At 47.3% G+C, this 19,092-nt stretch overlaps 1 protein-coding gene across 1 annotated transcript in view; it reads left to right on the plus strand.

Moving 5' to 3' along the window:
• The window catches only part of MPL (MPL proto-oncogene, thrombopoietin receptor), a 294,761-nt gene that overhangs the window by 229,633 nt on the left and 46,036 nt on the right, over positions 1-19,092 (plus strand). The window contains exon 9 of the mRNA XM_086935961.1: positions 18,557-18,716. Coding sequence (XP_086792087.1) covers positions 18,557-18,716 — 160 coding nt within the window. The remainder of the gene's footprint in view (positions 1-18,556; positions 18,717-19,092) is intronic.

Below are 19,092 nucleotides of genomic sequence, written 5' to 3' on the forward strand. Positions count from 1 at the left end.
GAGCCCTCAGACAGTCCATGGGCCAGCCCGGTCGTACTGGTCCCCAAAGCAGCCGCCCCCGGGACCACACCAGAACTCCGGTTCTGTGTCGACTACCGGGGCCTGAATGAAGTCACCAGAACGGACGCACACCCCATCCCCCGGGCAGATGAACTGGTCGACCGAATGGGCGCTGCCCGCTACCTCAGCATCTTCGACCTGACGGCAGGTTATTGGCAGATCGGCCTCACACCCCGAGCACAAGAACGCTCTGCCTTCTCCACCCCCGATGGCCACTATCACTTTACGGTCATGCCCTTCGGCATGAAGAATGCCCCAGCGACGTTCCAACGGCTCGTCAATCAGGTCCTGGCGGGGCTCGAAGAGTTCAGCGCCGCCTACCTGGACGACATCGCTGTGTACAGCCCCCATTGGACCGAGCACCTCCACCACCTCCAAGCAGTGCTGCAAGCCCTTCAGCGAGCTGGCCTCACGATCAAGGCCAGCAAATGCCAAATTGGACAAGGGTCGGTGACCTACCTCGGACACCAGGTGGGAAGCGGCCTAGTGGCCCCCCTACAGCTGAAAATTGCCGCCATCCAGAACTGGCAACCCCCTATCACTCAAACTGAGGTGCGAGCCTTCCTGGGCCTCACGGGCTACTACCGAAGGTTCGTGAAAGACTATGGTACCATCGTGGGGCCTCTCACCGAACTCACGTCAAAAAATCAGCCCAAGAAGGTGAACTGGACCCCAGAGTGTCAAGCGGCATTCGAACAGTTAAAGGCCGCCATGTGTTCCGCTCCTGTGCTCCAGGCCCCAGACTACAGCCGGGAGTTCGTCGTCCAGACGGACGCCTCCGACCAGGGCATTGGGGCGGTCCTGTCCCAAGTGAACACCGAAGGCCTCGATCAACCGGTGGCCTTCATCAGCCGGAGACTCCTACCCCGGGAACAACGCTGGAGCACCATAGAGAGGGAAGCCTTCGCTGTGGTATGGGCCCTCAAGAAGCTCCGGCCCTACCTTTTTGGCACCCACTTTCGGGTGCAGACTGACCACCGACCCCTGCAGTGGTTGATGCATATGCGGGGGGAAAACCCAAAATTGCTACGCTGGTCCATCTCCTTACAAGGTATGGACTTCACAGTCGAACACCGGCCTGGGTCCGACCACGCCAACGCCGATGGCCTGTCCCGGTTTTTCCGCCTCGACGAAGAGAGTCCCCAAGAGGATGGGTAACTCTCCCCGCCTTCAGCTGGGGGGGACGCATGTTGGACAGGCCACATGACGGGCCGCTCTCCCCCGGCTCGACCAGGCCCGAGCCCAGTCACGCAAGCACCACACACCACCATTGCACGCCCTACGTCCCCTCAGGGACCCCTGCCCTCGAACATGATAACCTCGTGGGTCCGATCCACTGCCGGCCCATGCACCCAGCCCGGGCCGCCATCTTGGACACCTCGCCACGAGGCCGCCTGGCCCCCGATCGACCTCAACCCTGGGCCTAGCCCAGCCTCAGACAATCCGGCACCACCCTCCACCCAGGAGGTGAGCGGGCTACTTGGCAAGTCAATGGGAGAAAGAGGTGCCGATGGCTCTCCCCCCGCCCAGTGCCGCTCGCCCATCGCCTCCCCGGGCGCTGGCTCCACCCCCCTGCTGGGTGTCTGGACTCCCTCATCCCGGACCTCCCGACCTCCAAGTGCGAGGGTCCGGACATCAAAGCACGCCAGCCCTATAACTGGGGCAGCTCCAGAGCAGGAAGTCAGTTGTATCTTGGAGTCGAGAGACGTAAGAGGAACTCATCCTGGACGGACTACTGGCGCTGCCGTAGCTCTGTCCTGTGCACCATCGTCCTGCCTGTTGGCGCTGCCACAGCCGTCGTAACCTTCATTCTTCACCGTCGTCCGGATCTGCTGGCGAGGCCGCGGACCGTTGTAACCATCATCTTCATCGGGACCTGCTTGGCTTCTCCACGGCCCGTCGACCATCCTTCATCCATCTCGGGACCTGCTTGGCTCCTCCACGGCCCGATCAGCAACCACGCCGAGCTCGAGGATTGAGAGCTATTTAACTCATTGGTAACTAAGACTGTCCCGCTACCCTTTCTCCTCAACCAGAGATCAGAACCGAGGGGACCCCTGAGTCCAGACCTCCTTGTATCATAGCGACGTAACCTAAGAATTGCATATAAAGTCTCGTTAACCTTCAATCTTGTGTGGTGTCCGTCTGTGGGGGGGAAGTTACTTACCTGTACAGTCGTTGGAGACGGCTCTCCCTGGAGACCTCTCCCCGTAATCTCGGCCGACCCTCCCGGTCCGCCTAACACAACAACACAGGACACAGTGGCTGCAGTGGGGGAGACAGCAACAGATGAGGACTAGGCAGGGCAGGAGAGGCAGGCTGCCACAAGGGACACATCATCAGCGCCACCCAAACGGCGCTGACTTGTTCCAGCACTACAAGCAATGGCATCAGAGTCTACGGATGCTGATGAGTACACATAGGCTGCTCAAACCCCAATTCCAAGGCAGGGCACAACACAATCCTGCGCACCAACCGCAACCGTCAGTGGTGCAAGACAGAGAGCACGGGCCACCACCAGCAATGCCTCCTCGGGTACAGACTCGGTCTTTGCAGGCCTGGAGAGCAACATGTTGCGTGTACAGCGCCTGAAAAGCAAAGGGATAATGTCAATACAGCGCCAGCTAGCACAACATAACCGCCACATGTCGGAGCTGAGACTTGGGGTGGCAACCATCGCACAAGCTTTGGAGGCTAATCTGAGGGAGAATAGAAGGGATAGGCAGGCCAGGCGCAGGGATCAACATCGGCTACACACCCGCCTGGACCAGTTCACTAGGTCTGTCAGAGGCCAATCAACTGCAATCTCCATGCTAGCACGGAGATGCATTAGCATTCAACGTGAGATGGCACACTGCTGCCAGGATGTTGGCAGGGGCCTGGTACAGGTCACTCATGCACTGGATCAACTGCGGGCTGTTGTCACCGGGGAAATTGGAACACCAGGGAGCTTAGACACAGATGGGCAGTCCAGCAGGAGCACACCGACTCCACCAATTCCTGCTGAAAGGCACAGGAGTGGGCGTCAGGCCAGAGCTGTGGATGACAACAGTGAGGCAAGTGTGCAGGCTGAAGGAGGGGCATCAGGGCGTGCACGTCGGTGGTAAAGGGGTGGCATGCATCTATGGCATTTTGTGGGGCAACACATGCCGTGAGGATAAAATGAATGACTTCTATGATCGCACTGTGCTACCAACACAGTTTCAGTCACACTGTGTGACTTTTCACATCCTACAGTTAAGGGAATAAACCTATTTTCTTTGCATCAACATTTGGCATGGTGGTCTTTTTTCTCATCTAGAAGTAGTTCTGTGTGATGTCATCATGTCTCAGGCGCCCGGCAGCTGCCCTGGCTCCACCTACACGTCTGCGTTGTTGAGCTGGATCCTCTTCATCTGATGTGTCTGCATCTGTCAGATCCACTGGGGTGCCCTTCTTGGTAGCGATATTGTGTAGCATTGCGCAGGCCACCACAATCTTGCAACACGTCTCCGGGCTGTACTTTAGGGTACCTCCACTCTTATGGAGGCACCGGAAACGGCTTTTGAGGATTCCTAAGGTCCTCTCAATGGTGGATCTTGTGGCTCTGTGTGCAGTGTTGTACCTCCGCTCTGCTGCTGTGGATGGATTGAGGTAGGGTGTGAGGATGTGTCCGCACAGCATATGCACTGTCTCCTGCAGGGATAAAGTATGTTGATGTTTAGTGAGATATTGCAAGTTCAGACATTTCATACTAGTGTTTGTGTGTGCCATACAATTAACTAGTAGGTATCCCTCGCCAAACTCGCCATTTGTGAGTCTGCGATTTAAACCACAGTGTTGAAACATGAAGGCATCATCAGTGCTTTCTGGGAATTTTGCTACTATACCTGTGATTACATGTTTAGCATTGCAGACTACCTGGATGTTTAAAGAATGGTATGATTTTTTGTTTCTGAAAACATACTCATTGTGTGATGGGGGGGAACAGTGTGACATGGGTTCCGTCTATGCAGCCAATCATGTAGGGAATTTGAGCAATTTGGTAAAAATCTTGTTTTGCTTGGTCAAGTTCCTGCTGTGTGTTTGGGAATTTGATGTGGTACTTCATCCTCTGCATCATAGCATTGAGGAAAGCGGCAAAGAAGAGCGAAAGTGCACTCTGGGAGACCCCTCCGACTGCTGCTATTACCTCCTGAAAACTCCCTCACGCGTGGAGGTGCATTGAGCACAACACCTGTATGTGGGTGAGAATGGTGTGTGCCCTGTATGTGGAGTGCTCCAGCATGGGTGTCAGCTCCTCTATCAGCTCCAGGATACTTTCTGGGTGCAGCCTGTAGTGCACATGCATGTCCTCCTCAGTTAGATGGAAGAGGGTGATGCGTGTCCTGTAGATCCTCTCCTGGCGTCTCCTTTTCTCTTCAGCCTCTCGGATACGCATCCTCCTGGATATTACGTAAAGCCCAGCCATTGTGAGAAGCCACTGTGGCATTGTGGGCCAGTTTAAATAGGTTGCACCTGGTTACCACCTGTTTTGAGTTGGTGGTATTTCAGAAGTGAAAAATAGCGAATTTCATCAAATTGCAATTTGCGATTTTTACCTACATAGCAAATTGCGAATTTGCATTTTGCGCAATGGTTGTTTCAAATTTCGCAATTATTGGGACGCAGCTTGTGAATTCGCAATTTCATTCGCAGAATCCATGACATGCACATTTGCTAATCGCTAATTTTGTGATTAGCAGTTTTGCATGGCACAATACTTACCTATAAAGCATCACACACTTTTGCGATCGCAAACACCCTGGATTCTGCAAATTTCAGGGTTTGCGATCGCAAAACACATACCTACATATGCCCCTAAGTCTTTGAATGTTACCATTTAATGTTACATGTTTGTCTGAAAATTACTTTGATGAACTTTTGGAATAATAATGGGACGTGAGGTTTCACAGTAATTTATATTGAAATTTTGTATTGAGACAAGCTAAAAGCTAAACAAGCCTTTTAAAAAAAATCTAAAAATAAACAAAGAGTTGTGGAAATAAAAGTCCTTTGGTAGCACTAAATTGTTTCATGTACTGCAGTTAAGGAAGAATAGAAAAACAAGTATCAGTATTGGCACGTCGGTGGTCAGTTTTGTTGATTGGGCTCAGCCTTAGTGATTAAGAGCCAAAACCCTTTGGTGTCAGTTTGTGCAGATCAGTAAAGCGCAGTGAATCAAAGCGCTCCTCGCTCACCACTTTACTGTTTCATATATAAGCAGTCCCTCTTGCACGGCTAGTCAGACTTATGACATGTTGATGATACAGAGCAGGTGATTCGACTAGATGACAGTGCGGTGGCCTCAATAAACCGCGTTTTAAAGAAGTGGTAACAGTGGTGACTTGATGACAAGGCATTAAAATTAACCAGTGACAGGGCAAAAACCTTGATTTTCAGAAGCATCAAGACATTCAAAGTGGTGGCCCTCCCCAGCTCCTGTGTCGGGGTAAGAAACTTAGGTCCTACCATTGACAACATCCTGGCTTCGACACCACATATCTCCTAGTTGTCATTCTCTCTCTCTCTCCCTTTAAGGGATTTAGAGAGCCGTCCTTTCCTCCCTCTGCAGCATATGAAGCCTCTGACCAAGGACATTATTCTTTATTGACTTGATTACTGTAATTTGTTATATCTACGCGTTCCTAAGCCTTTACAATACAAACCACAACTTCTCTAGAATCTGGATGCGCAGGGTGACATAGACAGGCCAGAATGTACCTCGTATAGGCAGCCTTGCCCCGGCTGCCAGGTCACAAGCGTTTCTGGTTTAAGGTAGTTTATATCTTGCCCAGTCCTCTGGCCTTTTTTTATAAAGAAGGGCCAATTTCCAGGCAGGATAATGTCCTATATACAGGGCCACTATAATGATGGGACAGAGGAGGGCCAAAGTATGGGGCAGTGTTGTCTAAGTTAATTAAAGGCAAATTATGCAGCACATTTTGGGATAGTTGTACTTCATTATTTTTTCTTTTTTACGCCTGGTAAAACTGTCTGAGAAAAGGGTTCACCTAAATTAGGACCAATTTAACATCCAAATACAGCAACAACCTGAAAGATGAGCGGCATACTTTTGCGAAAAGCTTTCTGGAGTACAGAAATCTAAGTCGCCATAGGTTTTGTAACTTTTGATCCATTTGAGCTAGAACAATTTTTTGGTGTTAAAATCAGCAGATGTAAGTGGCAGAGGATGCATTATGTGGGAAATGCAACAAATCCATAATTATTCACATCGTTCCAGTGGCCCTGCCTAATTATGCAGAAGAGCACTGAATTACGCTACCGCAGCCTTGTTTACATCCCTAGCTCTAAAAGATCCAGATTAGGTGACCACTCTCTCTTTATCTTGGTATCCAAGCAATGGAATCACCTACCCTTTGCTCTGAGATCTGTGTATGACTATCTGATCTTCAGGAAAGCTGTAAAGACCTGGCCTTTCAGCAACTAAAGCTGCCCTTTGATACAGCCTGAGCATGGAACACATTGGAGTAATCATTACGTTTAATACAATCTTTAACATTTCCATTGCAATGTTCCCAATATTCTACTGGGACATTCACCATGGGCTCCCGTGAACCAGTTCTTCTGTAGGGCTCTGGCCACCTAAGGTGCCATTGCTCACTTCACTGATCCTCCGCACACCCAACCAAATGCTTAAGGACTCCATGGAGCTGTCATTGTTCGAAGGTCCAGAGTGGATTCTTCTCAGACCTCCATCATTTCTCTGCAGCTCTGAGGAGTATTCAGACATGATCCTCTTGACTATCTGTGGCCTATCCTCTGTGGATTCAGAGTCAGGTTTTGGTCACTCACACATTGGAGTCATTTAGGGGAAGCTGTGGTCAGTATCTATTCAGTGTTGCCTCGTAAGCCAGGCACTGACTGGTGAGACTCGCTGGTCTGCCCGTGGGCACCTCTCGTAGTCTTGTGTTGGCAAAGGTTGAGAGTTGACAATCTTAGCCTTCCACTCTTTTCCCTTGGGTTAAACTCCAATGCTGTATCTGCTGAGCATGCTACCTCTCATGATCGTGGGTTTACGTCTCATTCTGTGCATGCTGGACATAATACCTCTCATGATCCGTGGAATAATATCCCATACTGTGTCTGCTGGGTATGTTACCTCTCATGATCTGTGGACTAATGGTAACGTTATCTCTCATGATCCATGGACTAATGCCCCATGCGGTACTAGCTGGGTAGTGGATGGTTAATAAACAGACCTGCTTTCATCTTTTCCTGGTCTCTGGAGATTTATCTTTTCAACACTGGCGACGGACTGCGCAGGGGGCAGTGGTTAACCATCTCCCCTTTGAGTGCTCTCTCAACACACACACAAGAGGTATAGGAAGTCTTGTGTGGGAAGAATCCATCTAAAGTAAGGAATTTTTGGTACTGTCAGCGATCGTGGAATAAGCTGGATGGAAATAGAACAAGGAATTCAAGAAAGAAGCGGTCGGAGAAAATGACAGGGAAGTAAAAGTTCGGGTGGTGAGAGCCAACATTGTTCTGTGGCATTCTGCTAGGCTCTGTGGTGCGCTATTTCCCAGCTGTCATCCGTCCCAGCACAAACCTTTGTATGCAGTGGCAGATCGAAGTATGAAACTGACGCGCATTTATGCCCTGTGAATGCTCATCGGGTTAGGCATGTGAGGTGGCTGCAAAAGGTGTTCGTTTCGGTGGTTCCCTTGTATAAGGAAATAAAACTGTGCAAGAAGCCCTCCTGTCCGGACGCGCAATTAAGCTATGTGACTGCCTGTCGGGTGAAGCGTGTGGAAGGGCTGACTAAGTGCTCGTCTTGTGGTTCTCTTGGTGAAGAAAGAAAAGATATCTACAGCCTACCTGTGTCTTGAGTGCTTTGCGTTGTCCGGAATAGTGGTTGGCGCCTGTGTTGACACCAGAGCCTGAGTTCGCACTGTGAGGCGCTGTGCCGCGTCCTGCTGCCTCTGAGTGCCTGCGGTTGCCGGTGTCTTTGTGAGCTCTGGGGAAGTCGGGACGTCGACGGACCGAGTGAGTCTGACCCAGTTTACAGTGTTCCGCTGTGGTGTGGACCTTGGCAGCCTGTTCGTTTTGTGCCGCGCTGTGGAGAGTTGGGGGCCGGGCACAAGAAGATTCCTGTCAGCGTCTATGAGTTTTTTCGAGCCGGATATCTTGGACGTTCCCCGGCGCACCAGCAGCTAAGGGCTGGTAGTTGTGTGGGAAATCGTTAACTCTTTGCTAACAAGGAACTCTGCCTCCTGCCCAGTACTGTTGCTTTGTGGGCACATCTTAGCGACATAATTAATGTATTGACTCTGTCCCAAGCCATCTTTTTGAATTGTGACATCGTACAGGGAAGGGGAAGCCTGGAAAATATCGTGATTCACACATTTGACTAGGATTAGACCTCTATTGATAGATTATTTCTCTATAGTTATACAGCTTGCTAATATGAAACTCTAAAAACTGTCTTCCCGGTTATTCGATAGTCTTTTGCTGGTGGTGTCACCTAGGATATAGTTTTTTTTCCTTGTGCTAATAGTCAACCATGGCAGCAGCAAGTATGAGCCAACCCCCACCCTTTTTGAATGAAATAGGGGAACCAGAAATCAGTTGGAAGGAGTGGGTGAAACTATTTGAATCATATTTGATAGCTGTTGGGGGTGAAAAGTACAAGCCAGAAAGGAAAAAACACATCCTATTACACAACTTAGGTAGGCAAGGGCGAAAAGTATACAAGTCTCTTCCAATGTTAGAACAGGAGGGACAGGATGAAACAGGTGTGGTGGGTATGAGCAAACTATGGAAAAGTTAGAAAAACATTTTGGGGACAAGATAAATGTAGTGTTGGAACGCCATAAGTTTTTCAAAAGATGTCAGGGAAAGCAAGAATCTGTACAAAATTTCATTGCTGCATTGTGGGGCTTAACACAGCTATGTGAGTTTGGTAACTTAACTGATTCCCTTATAAGGGATTAACTTGTAAGGTGTACCAATAACCCACGCATCCAGGAAAAGTTACTAGAAAAAAACCCAGGGTTAAGAGAAGCCATTGAAATAGCTAAATCTGTAGAACACACAGCTAGATGTATTAAGGAGATGAAAACCAATGGGAGGAAGTGGCTTCTGTAAAAGATGAAGAGGATTGTAATGAAGTATGTAAGGTCAGGTCTAAAGAAAACTACGGTGTGAGAGGAGATCAAATGGAGAAGGGTCCTAAGTACTACAGGTGTGGCAGCAATAACCATTTTGCGACCTTTTACCAGTGCCCTGCCAGGTTTGTCACGTGTAAAAGATGTAATAGGAGAGGGCATTTCGCGTGAGTATGTAGAGATGGAGAACAACACATAAGAAATGATGGTAGGAGTACGGAAAAAAATGCAGCAAGGGAAGTAAAGTGCATAGAACCAAGAAGCGAAAAAATAATTTTGCAGGTAAAAGACATAGATGGTACTGCAAATGCAATTTACCCTAAATGTGAGGTCTTTCTCGATGGTCAATGTGTAGAAATGTATGCAGATTCATGCTCGCCTTACACCTTACTGAACCAAGACGATTTTGTGTCCATGAAAAATTGTAATGTAAAACAGTTGAAAATGCCTGACATTTCTCCCACGGGGTATACCAAGGGTAAAATACCATTAGTGGGCATGAAAAATGTTCATCTACGTTTCAAGGACAGGGAGACGTTTGGTCCAGTGTATGTAGTGGAATCAGGATCCATCCAACTTACTGGCATCGGTTCACCAAAAAGAGCTGGGTATCATCCTAGATCCTAATAGTGCTGAACAGGTTTTACTCACTGACAGGTCCCAGGGTGGAGAAAACATTTGTGATGATTTTGGACAACTATTCAGGGACGAGCTTGGTTGCCTACACATGTTCCAACACAGAATCAAGTTGAAATATATTGCTAGACCAGTTGTACATAAACTACGCCCCGTACCCCTCAAGTTGAAGGTTTCCCTAGAGGAGGAATTGCGCAAACTTTGCGAGTTGGATATAATTCAACCGGTAACCTGCACTGAGTGGTTGGCTCCGATTGTTATCACGGCCAAGGCCAGTGGGGGAGGCATTCCTCTTTGTGTGGACTTGCGCAGCCTCAATGACAATATATGGGTGGAAAGACATCCTTTGCCCATAATTAACGAGATGCTAAGCACCATGGGTCCAGCAAAATTCTTCAGTGTGATTGATTTGTCCATGGCATATCACCAAATTGAACTCCATCCAGAATCGAGGCCCCTCACGGCGTTCATCACCCCATCAGGAGCTTACATGTTTAAACGGATGCCCTTTGGCCTGGCGTCTGCCGCAGCCATCTTCCAGAAAGCGATGCAAAAGATACTGGAAGGATTAAAGAACACTATGTGTTTCCAGGACGACATCCTCGTTTATGGGCAAACCGAGGAAGAACATGATGGGGTCGTGAGACAGGTGTTCAGCAGACTTATGGAGGCTGGCATGACTGTGAATAAGGAGAAATGTAAAATAAAGGTGAAGGAAGTTGAGTACTTAGGCCACAAGATCACGGAAGATGGTTTCAGACCGAAGGGCAGTTTAATCCAATCTGTGATGGAAGCACCTAGCCCCAAGAACAAACAAGAACTAAGGTCCTTCTTAGGACTTTTAGTGTATATGTCAAAATACGTGGACAATTTTGCAGCCAAATGTGAGCCCATGAGGGAATTGATGAAGAGGGAATTGATGAAGAAAAACAAGGATTTCCAATGGAGCAAAGAGCACGAAGCCGTGGTAAAATCACTTAAAGAGGAATTGGTAACCTCCCCAGCATTAGGAACATTTGATGCATCAAAGAAAACCATCCTAGCCACAGATGCTTCTAGCAAGGGTTTGGGTGCAACACTCATACAAAAGGATGATAAAGAGGAGAAAATCATTGCGTTTGCATCACGAAGTCTCACAAACCCAGAACGGAACTACTCCGTCATTGAAAGGGAGGCCCTGGCCTGTTTCTGGGCTGTCAGACATTTCAAGTTTTTCTTGTGGGGTTTAAGGTTCTCCGTCCGAACTGATCATAAACTCCTCACCTTCATCTTTTCCGTGAAGGGATTGGAGAATTGTACACCTCGTATCAGCAGGTGGATCTTGGGGCTGGAGCATTATAATTTTAAAGTGGAGTATGTGCCAGGAAAAGAGAATAAAATTGCGGATTTCCTGTCAAGGTCACCATTACCGGAGGTGGAGGAAAAAGAAGAAGCTATCGATAGTCCTATCCTAATGACAGAAACACCTGCTATCACGGAAGAGGAATGGGGAAAGGAGACAAAAGATGACAAAGAAATAAATGTGCTGAAGGAATACTTGGAAAAAGGATGGCCGAGCAAAAAGAGTGAACTCGAAGCTAGCATTGAAGAGTTTTGGGAAGTGAGAAATGAACTAAGTTTCATAAAAGGCAGAATATATCATAATCATAGAGTGATTCCTCCCAAAGGCCTCAGGAAGAAGGTCATCGACTTGGCACATGAAGGTCACCTTGGGCGCAGCCTTACTAAAGCCAGAGTCAGATCCAGTTTCTGGTTCCCCAGGATCGATGCCATGGCTGAACAAGCCGTCAAGGATTGTGGGCCGTGCGCTAAAAGCGACAAGTCTAAAGCAGTTCAGAAAGCACCGTTATCTCCAGTGGAAGTGCCAACCAAACCATGGAGCAAGTTGGCCATGGACATTATAGGGCCCATGCAAGAACTGGGAGAGAGGAGAAGATTCATGCTGGTGTTGATCGATTACACAACCCATTGGATCAAACAGAAGTTTGTCCACTCCGTTACCACAAGGACTGTGGTTGAATTCTTGAATGGTGTATTTGTTGAAGAGGGCATTCCAGTGACGTTAGTAACAGATAATGGAGTGCAATTTTGTTCAGAAGAGATGCGTGCATTTCTCCAGGGTTTGGACATCAAACATGAGACCACTGCCTTATATTGCCCTAAAGCCAATGGCCTAGTTGAGCGAGCTAACAGAGTCATAAAAGAACATATCCAATTGGCAGCAACCAACGGGCATGATAAAGAAGAGTCCCTTAGAAGGTGCCTGTGGGCGTATCACACCTCCCCTAGTAAGGTCACAAGCATTTCACCCTTTGTAGCAATGCGTGGGCGAGAACCCTGCACCAAGTTGAATCCTAGTTGGCTAAGTGGGGGAGAGCCAAGGGTAGTGGACCAGGAGGCAAGAGCAGAGAAAGTCCAACTCTATCAAGACAGTTACAAAGGGTGGTATGACACTAAGCACGGGGTGAAGGATTCAAAGTGGGAGGTAGGTGATAGGGTACAAGTCAGAAAGAACATCAAAGTAGGAGCTACCCATAGTAAATATCACATGCCTTGTAAAATTGTTAAAGTACTTAAGAATGTGGTCCAACTTGAGAATGGCCAATGGTGGAGCTTTGACAAGATCGTAAAGGCGCATGAGTAATGTTCTGTGTTCCACTTAGACACTTTCATCGACAATCTTGAAGCGGCAGGTCCTCCTGGAGGGTCTGACTGTGAGACTGCCTATACCTGCCTTAAAAATTGTGTACTAACTGCCCTAGATAAAACTGCTCCAATTCGTAGGTCAGTAATCAATAAGAAGAGAAGGAAACCCTCCCCGTGGTTCACTTCAGATCTTCAGGTTGCAAAATCTGCTTGCAAGAAACTGGAACGTGAGTGGCGTATTAAATTATGCCCCATAGCTAAAGACCGCTATAAAAAAGCGCACGCGAGCTACTATAAACTCATCCGTGCCGCTAAAGCACTTCATTACAAAACCCGCATTGGAGAGGCTGAAAACTCCTCTAAGGAGCTTTTCAAAATCTTCAAAGAAATCTCGGTGGTTACTATTGAGAGCATTGCTCAGAATGACTCGGTTGAAACATGCAATAATATTGCTAAATACTTTGCCAGCAAAATCACCAACATCTATGCTAATTTTGCTAATGATGTGCCTTTGGGATCCGACTTCACAGAGAACTTGGAGATCACTCACACTAAGACATGTTTAAACTGCTTCTCTGTCCCTCCCACGACCATTTTCAATAGTATCTGCAAAAGCATTAAATCAGGCTCCCCTCGGGATCCTGCCCCTCCCAAGATACTAGCAGCTAGCCTTAAAGTCTTAGAACAACATTTTAGACACATTCTCCAACTCTCCTTTGCCACGGCTACCCTCCCTGCGGAGTGGAAGAAAGCCATCGTGCTTCCAATAAAGAAAAAACCCAACATAAGTCAGGATATCCTTGAAAACCTGCGGCCCATCTCGCTGTTACCTTATTTGGCGAAGGTGGCCGAAAAAATAGCGAACCGCCAACTCATGGCCCATCTTGAGTCAAATAATGCCTTCCACAGGTCCCAATCGGGGTTTAGGGCAGGATACTCCACCGAAACCGCCCTTCTGAGAGCGACCGAAACCTTACGGGCAGGCGCTGATGAGGGCCAGACTATGGCACTGATTATGCTTGACCTTAGTGCCGCGTTCGACACTGTGGCTCACTCCATCTTGCTACAGTGTCTGAACAAAGCCGGGGTCACCCAGGAAGCACTGGGCTGGATTAAAGCCTTCCTTACCAACCGCTGCTTCCAGGTTCAGAGAGGCATGTACCTCTCTGATAGCATAGCCTTAGAACAGGGGGTACCTCAGGGCTCGGCCCTGAGCCCTACCCTGTTCAACCTGTACTTGGCCCCCTTGGCTGAAGTGGTCCAATCGTTCGGCATTGAATTAGTTTCATATGCCGACGATACCCAACTTCTCATCTCCCTGTCTCAAGCCCCCTCCATTGCTGCAGATAATTTTAAAACCTGCATGCAGACTCTGGCAGGCTGGATGACCCAGCACTGTCTGAAGTTAAACGGTTCAAAAACGGAGGTTCTGGTAATTGGAGGCAGAGATACTAGTTGGACCAAGGAGTGGTGGCCATCTTGTCTGGGACCGTTACCCACTCCCTGTAAAGCAGCTAAGAACCTCGGGATCTGGGTTGATCCCAGGCTCTCCTATGACAGCCATGTGCACAAAGTGGTTGGGAAGTGCTTCGGGGTGATGAAGACCTTGAACCGTACCTTAGACCTCCTCCCTCTTGAAGCCAGGCGCACTATGACCCAAGCCCTGGTGACCTCGAGGATTGACTATGGAAATGTGCTTCTGCTCGGAACAACACGAAAAAACATCAGGAGACTCCAAGTACTCCAAAATTCGGCAGCACGCCTAGTCCTTAGACTCCCTAAAAGAGCAGCCTCCAAACCTGCCCTAGCCACTCTGCACTGGCTTCCAATAAAAAAGAGAGTCCTATTTAAGGCACTCCTTATGTGCTACAGGATCATCTCTAACAAGGCTCCCTCCTACATGACTGATCTGGCTCTCCCCTACGAGCCTAACAGAACTCTTCGCTCTGGGGGAACTGGATTGCTTAAAATTCCCCGCACCAAGAAAGCCAGAATGGGAGGCTGCTCCTTTCGTGTAATGGCTGCCAAGGAATGGAACTCCCTCCCCATAAATATCAGAATAGCGGACTCAGAGACCTTGTTCAGAAAACTTCTGAAGACCCATCTGTTTTCCCTCTAACTCCCTCTCCTGGCCTTGACTCTCTTCTCCACAGCGCGGGGACACGCCGGGATGGCGTCACCAGGCGCTTTACAAGCCCCTTTATTATTATTATTATTATTTTTCTCCTTTTATCATGCCATGGTACAGTCCTATCCCCATGTGGGATCCAGTTCCTTTTTCTGTGTCACCCTATGGAAAGGAGATGTGTTGTAATTAATCTCCCAAATGGTATGTCCCATCCACCCCTTCCCCTAAGACCCAGTTGGTATGCCCTATCCTGAAGCTTGCCATGGAATGTTGAGACACTCTCCAGTGAGGAGAGTGGATGGTTAATAAACAGACCTGCTTTCATCTTTTCCTGGTCTCTGGAGATTTATCTTTTCAACAGTTATCTCTTATGATCTGTGGAGTTAATGCCCCATGCTGTATCTGCTGGGCATGTTACCTCCCATGAACTGTGGGTTAATGTTCCATACTGTGACTGCTGGGCATGTTACCTCTCATAATTTGTGTATCAATGTCCCATGCTGTATTGCTGAGCATGTTAGCTCTCTGTATCTCCGGAGCATGTTAGCTTTCTAGATCTGCTGAACATCTTAGTTCTCTACATCTTAGTTCTCTGTATCTGCTGAGCATGTTAGTTGTCTGTATCTCGTGAGCATGTAATCTCTCTGTATCTGCTGGGCATGTTACCTCCCATGAACTGTGGGTTATTGTTACATACTGTGACTGCTGGGCATGTTCCCTCTCATGATCCATGGATCAATGTCCCATTCTGTATCTGCTGAGCACGTCAGTTCTCTGTATCTCCTGAGCATGTTAGCTTTCTATATCTGCTGAACATCTTAGTTCTCTGTATCTGCTGAGCATGTTAGCTTTCTATATCTGCTGAACATCTTATATCTGCTGAACATCTTAGTTCTCTGTATCTGCTGAGCATGTTAGCTTTCTATATCTGCTGAACATCTTAGTTCTCTGTATCTGCTGAGCATGTTAGCTTTCTATAACTGCTGAACATCTTAGTTCTCTGTATCTGCTGAGCATGTTAGCTTTCTATATCTGCTGAACATCTTAGTTGTCTGTATCTGCTGAGCATGTTAGATCTCTGGATCTGCTGAGCATGTTCGTTCTGTGTATCTGCTGAGCATGTTATCTCTCTGTTTCTGCTGAGCATGTTAGTTCTCTTCATCTCCTGAGCATGTTAGTTCTCTGCATCTCCTGAGCATGTTAGTTCTCGGTATCTGCTGAGCATGTTATCTCTCTGTATCTGCTGAGCATGCTAGTTCTCTGTATCTGCTGAGCATGTTTGTTCTCTGTATCTGCTGAGCATGTTATCTCTGTATCTGCTGAGCATGTTCTCTCTCTGTATCTACTGAGCATGTTAGTTCTCTGTATCTACTGAGCATGTTAGTTCTCTGCATCTGCTGAGCATGTTAGTTCTCTGTATCTGCTGAGCATGTTAGTTCTCTGTATCTGCTGAGCATCTTAGCTCTCTTATCTGCTGAGCTTGTTAGTTCTCTGTATCTGCTGAGCATGTTAGTTCTCTGCATCTGCTGAGCATGTTAGTTCTGTGTATCTGCTGAGCATGTTAGTTCTGTGTATCTGCTGAGCATGTTCTCTCTCTGTATCTTCTGAGCATGTTAGTTCTCCGCATCTGCTGAGCATTTTTGTTCTCTGTATCTGCTGAGCATCTTAGCTCTCTTATCTGCTGAGCATGTTAGTTCTCTGTATCTGCTGAGCATGATAGTTCTTTGTATCTGCTTAGCAGATTTGTTATCTGTATCTGCTGAGCATATTTGTTCTCTGTATAAGTTGAGCATGTTATCTCTCTGTATTTGCTTAGCATCACATCTGAGCACTCTGTATCTGCTCAGGATGTTAGTTCTCCGTATCTGATGAGCATCCTAGCTTTCTGTATATCAGCTCTATGTATGTGCTACGTATGTCAGATCTCCGTATCTGCTGAGCATGTTAGTTCTCTGTATCTGCAGAGCATGTTAGTTCTCTGAATCTGCTGAGCATGTTAGTTCTCTATCTGCTGAGCATGATAAATCTCTGTATCTGCTGACAATGATAGTTCTCTGTATCTGCTTAGCATGCTAGTTCTCTGTATCTGCTGAGCATGCTAGTTCTCTGCATCTGCTGCACATGTTAGTTCTCTGTGTCTGCTGAGCATGTTATCTCTCTGTATCTGCTGAGCATGTCAGCTCTCTGTGTTTGCTGAGCATGTTAGTTCTCTGCATCTGCTGAGCATGTTAGTTCTCTGTATCTGCTGAGCATGTTAGTTCTCTGTATCTGCTGAGCATCTTAGCTCTCTTATCTGCTGAGCTTGTTAGTTCTCTGTATCTGCTGAGCATGTTAGTTCTCTGCATCTGCTGAGCATGTTAGTTCTGTGTATCTGCTGAGCATGTTAGTTCTGTGTATCTGCTGAGCATGTTCTCTCTCTGTATCTTCTGAGCATGTTAGTTCTCCGCATCTGCTGATCATTTTTGTTCTCTGTATCTGCTGAGCATCTTAGCTCTCTTATCTGCTGAGCATGTTAGTTCTCTGTATCTGCTGAGCATGATAGTTCTTTGTATCTGCTTAGCAGATTTGTTATCTGTATCTGCTGAGCATATTTGTTCTCTGTATAAGTTGAGCATGTTATCTCTCTGTATTTGCTTAGCATCACATCTGAGCACTCTGTATCTGCTCAGGATGTTAGTTCTCCGTATCTGATGAGCATCCTAGCTTTCTGTATATCAGCTCTATGTATGTGCTACGTATGTCAGATCTCCGTATCTGATGAGCATGTTAGTTCTCTGTATCTGCAGAGCATGTTAGTTCTCTGAATCTGCTGAGCATGTTAGTTCTCTATCTGCTGAGCATGATAAATCTCTGTATCTGCTGACAATGATAGTTCTCTGTATCTGCTTAGCATGCTAGTTCTCTGTATCTGCTGAGCATGCTAGTTCTCTGCATCTGCTGCACATGTTAGTTCTCTGTGTCTGCTGAGCATGTTATCTCTCTGTATCTGCTGAGCATGTCAGCTCTCTGTGTTTGCTGAGCATGTTAGTTCTCTGCATCTGCTGAGCATGTTCATTCTCTGTATCTGCTGAGCATGTTAGTTCTCTGTATTTCCTGAGCATGTTAGCTCTCTGTATCTCCTGAGCATGTTAGTTCTCTATCTGCTGAGCATGATAGTTCTCTGCATCTCCTGAGCATGTTAGCTCTCTCTATCTGCCAAGCATGTAATCTCTCTGTATCTGCTGAGCATGTTAGCTCTCTGTATTTGCTGAGCATCTTATAGCTCTGTGTCTGCTGAGCATCTTAGTACTCTGTATCTGCTGTAGATCTACTGAGTATGTCATTTCTCTGTATCTGCTGATCATTTTCGTCCTCTGTACCTGCTGAACATGTCAGATTTTTATCTGTTGAGTATTGCAGCTCTCTCTATCTGCTGAGCATGTTAGCTCTCTGTATTTGCTGAGCATGTTAGTTCTCTGTATCTGCTGAGCATGCTAGTTCTCTGTACCTCCGGAACATATTATCTTTCTGTATCTGCTGAGCGTGTTGGCTCTATGTATTTGCTTAGCATCACTTCTGAGCACTCTGTATCTGCTGAGCATGTTAGTTCTCCGTATCTGATGAGCATCTTAGCTTTCTGTATATCAGCTCTATATATGTGCTGCGTATGTCAGTTCTCTGTATCTGCAGGGCATGTTAATTCTCTGTATCCGCTGAGCATGTCAGTTATCTTTATCTGCTGAGCATATTAGTTCTCTGTATCTGCTGAGCATGATAGTTCTCTGTATCTGCTGAGCATGTTAGTTCTCTGTATCTGCTGAGCATGATGGTTCTCTGTATTCGATGAGCATGTTAGCTCTCTCTATCTGCTGAGCATCTTAGCTATCTGTATTTGCACAGGGTGTTATTTATCATGAAATTTTCATAAATGTGTTATCTTCATTTCTTGGTTGTATAGACTCTGATAGTCCGACATGGAGCAAACAATGCAACCATTGACCTGCGCTACGGAACTCAGTACTCTGTTCAGATGCGATCGAAGCCTAATGGGAAGCAGTATGAGGGGTTTTGGAGCACCTGGTCGGATGTGCTTGACGTCACTGTGCCCATGTATGAGGGTGAGTTCTATGTGACAGCAGCGGTCTGAAAGGCTGTTGGTGCTAGGCTTGAGTTCCTTTTTGTTGCCGTACCACTCTGCGACAACGACTCCCTTATTATGGTATGTTATGGCTCGTTAAAGACATACATGCGCCCTAAGAATGGTCATCTTGGGTTCAGAAAAAGAGTACTCCACTGCTGTCATCAGAGATTTTCCTCACATCTTTACCTTAACCCAGTGTTTAAATTGTAAATCATGTGTGCGGGGGCACTGCCACTGCTGGAATTGCCCACAACCAACACTGGTAGTGCACACTATCTTCAGGTCTCAGCTCTTCAGTTACTACTATATAAACATGTCCTATTTGGCTGCCATAAGGGTGACACTGCTTTTTC

The sequence above is a fragment of the Lissotriton vulgaris genome, chromosome 1_1, assembly GCF_964263255.1.
Source record: "Lissotriton vulgaris chromosome 1_1, aLisVul1.2, whole genome shotgun sequence".
In the NCBI taxonomy this organism is placed as follows: Eukaryota; Metazoa; Chordata; class Amphibia; order Caudata; family Salamandridae; genus Lissotriton; species Lissotriton vulgaris.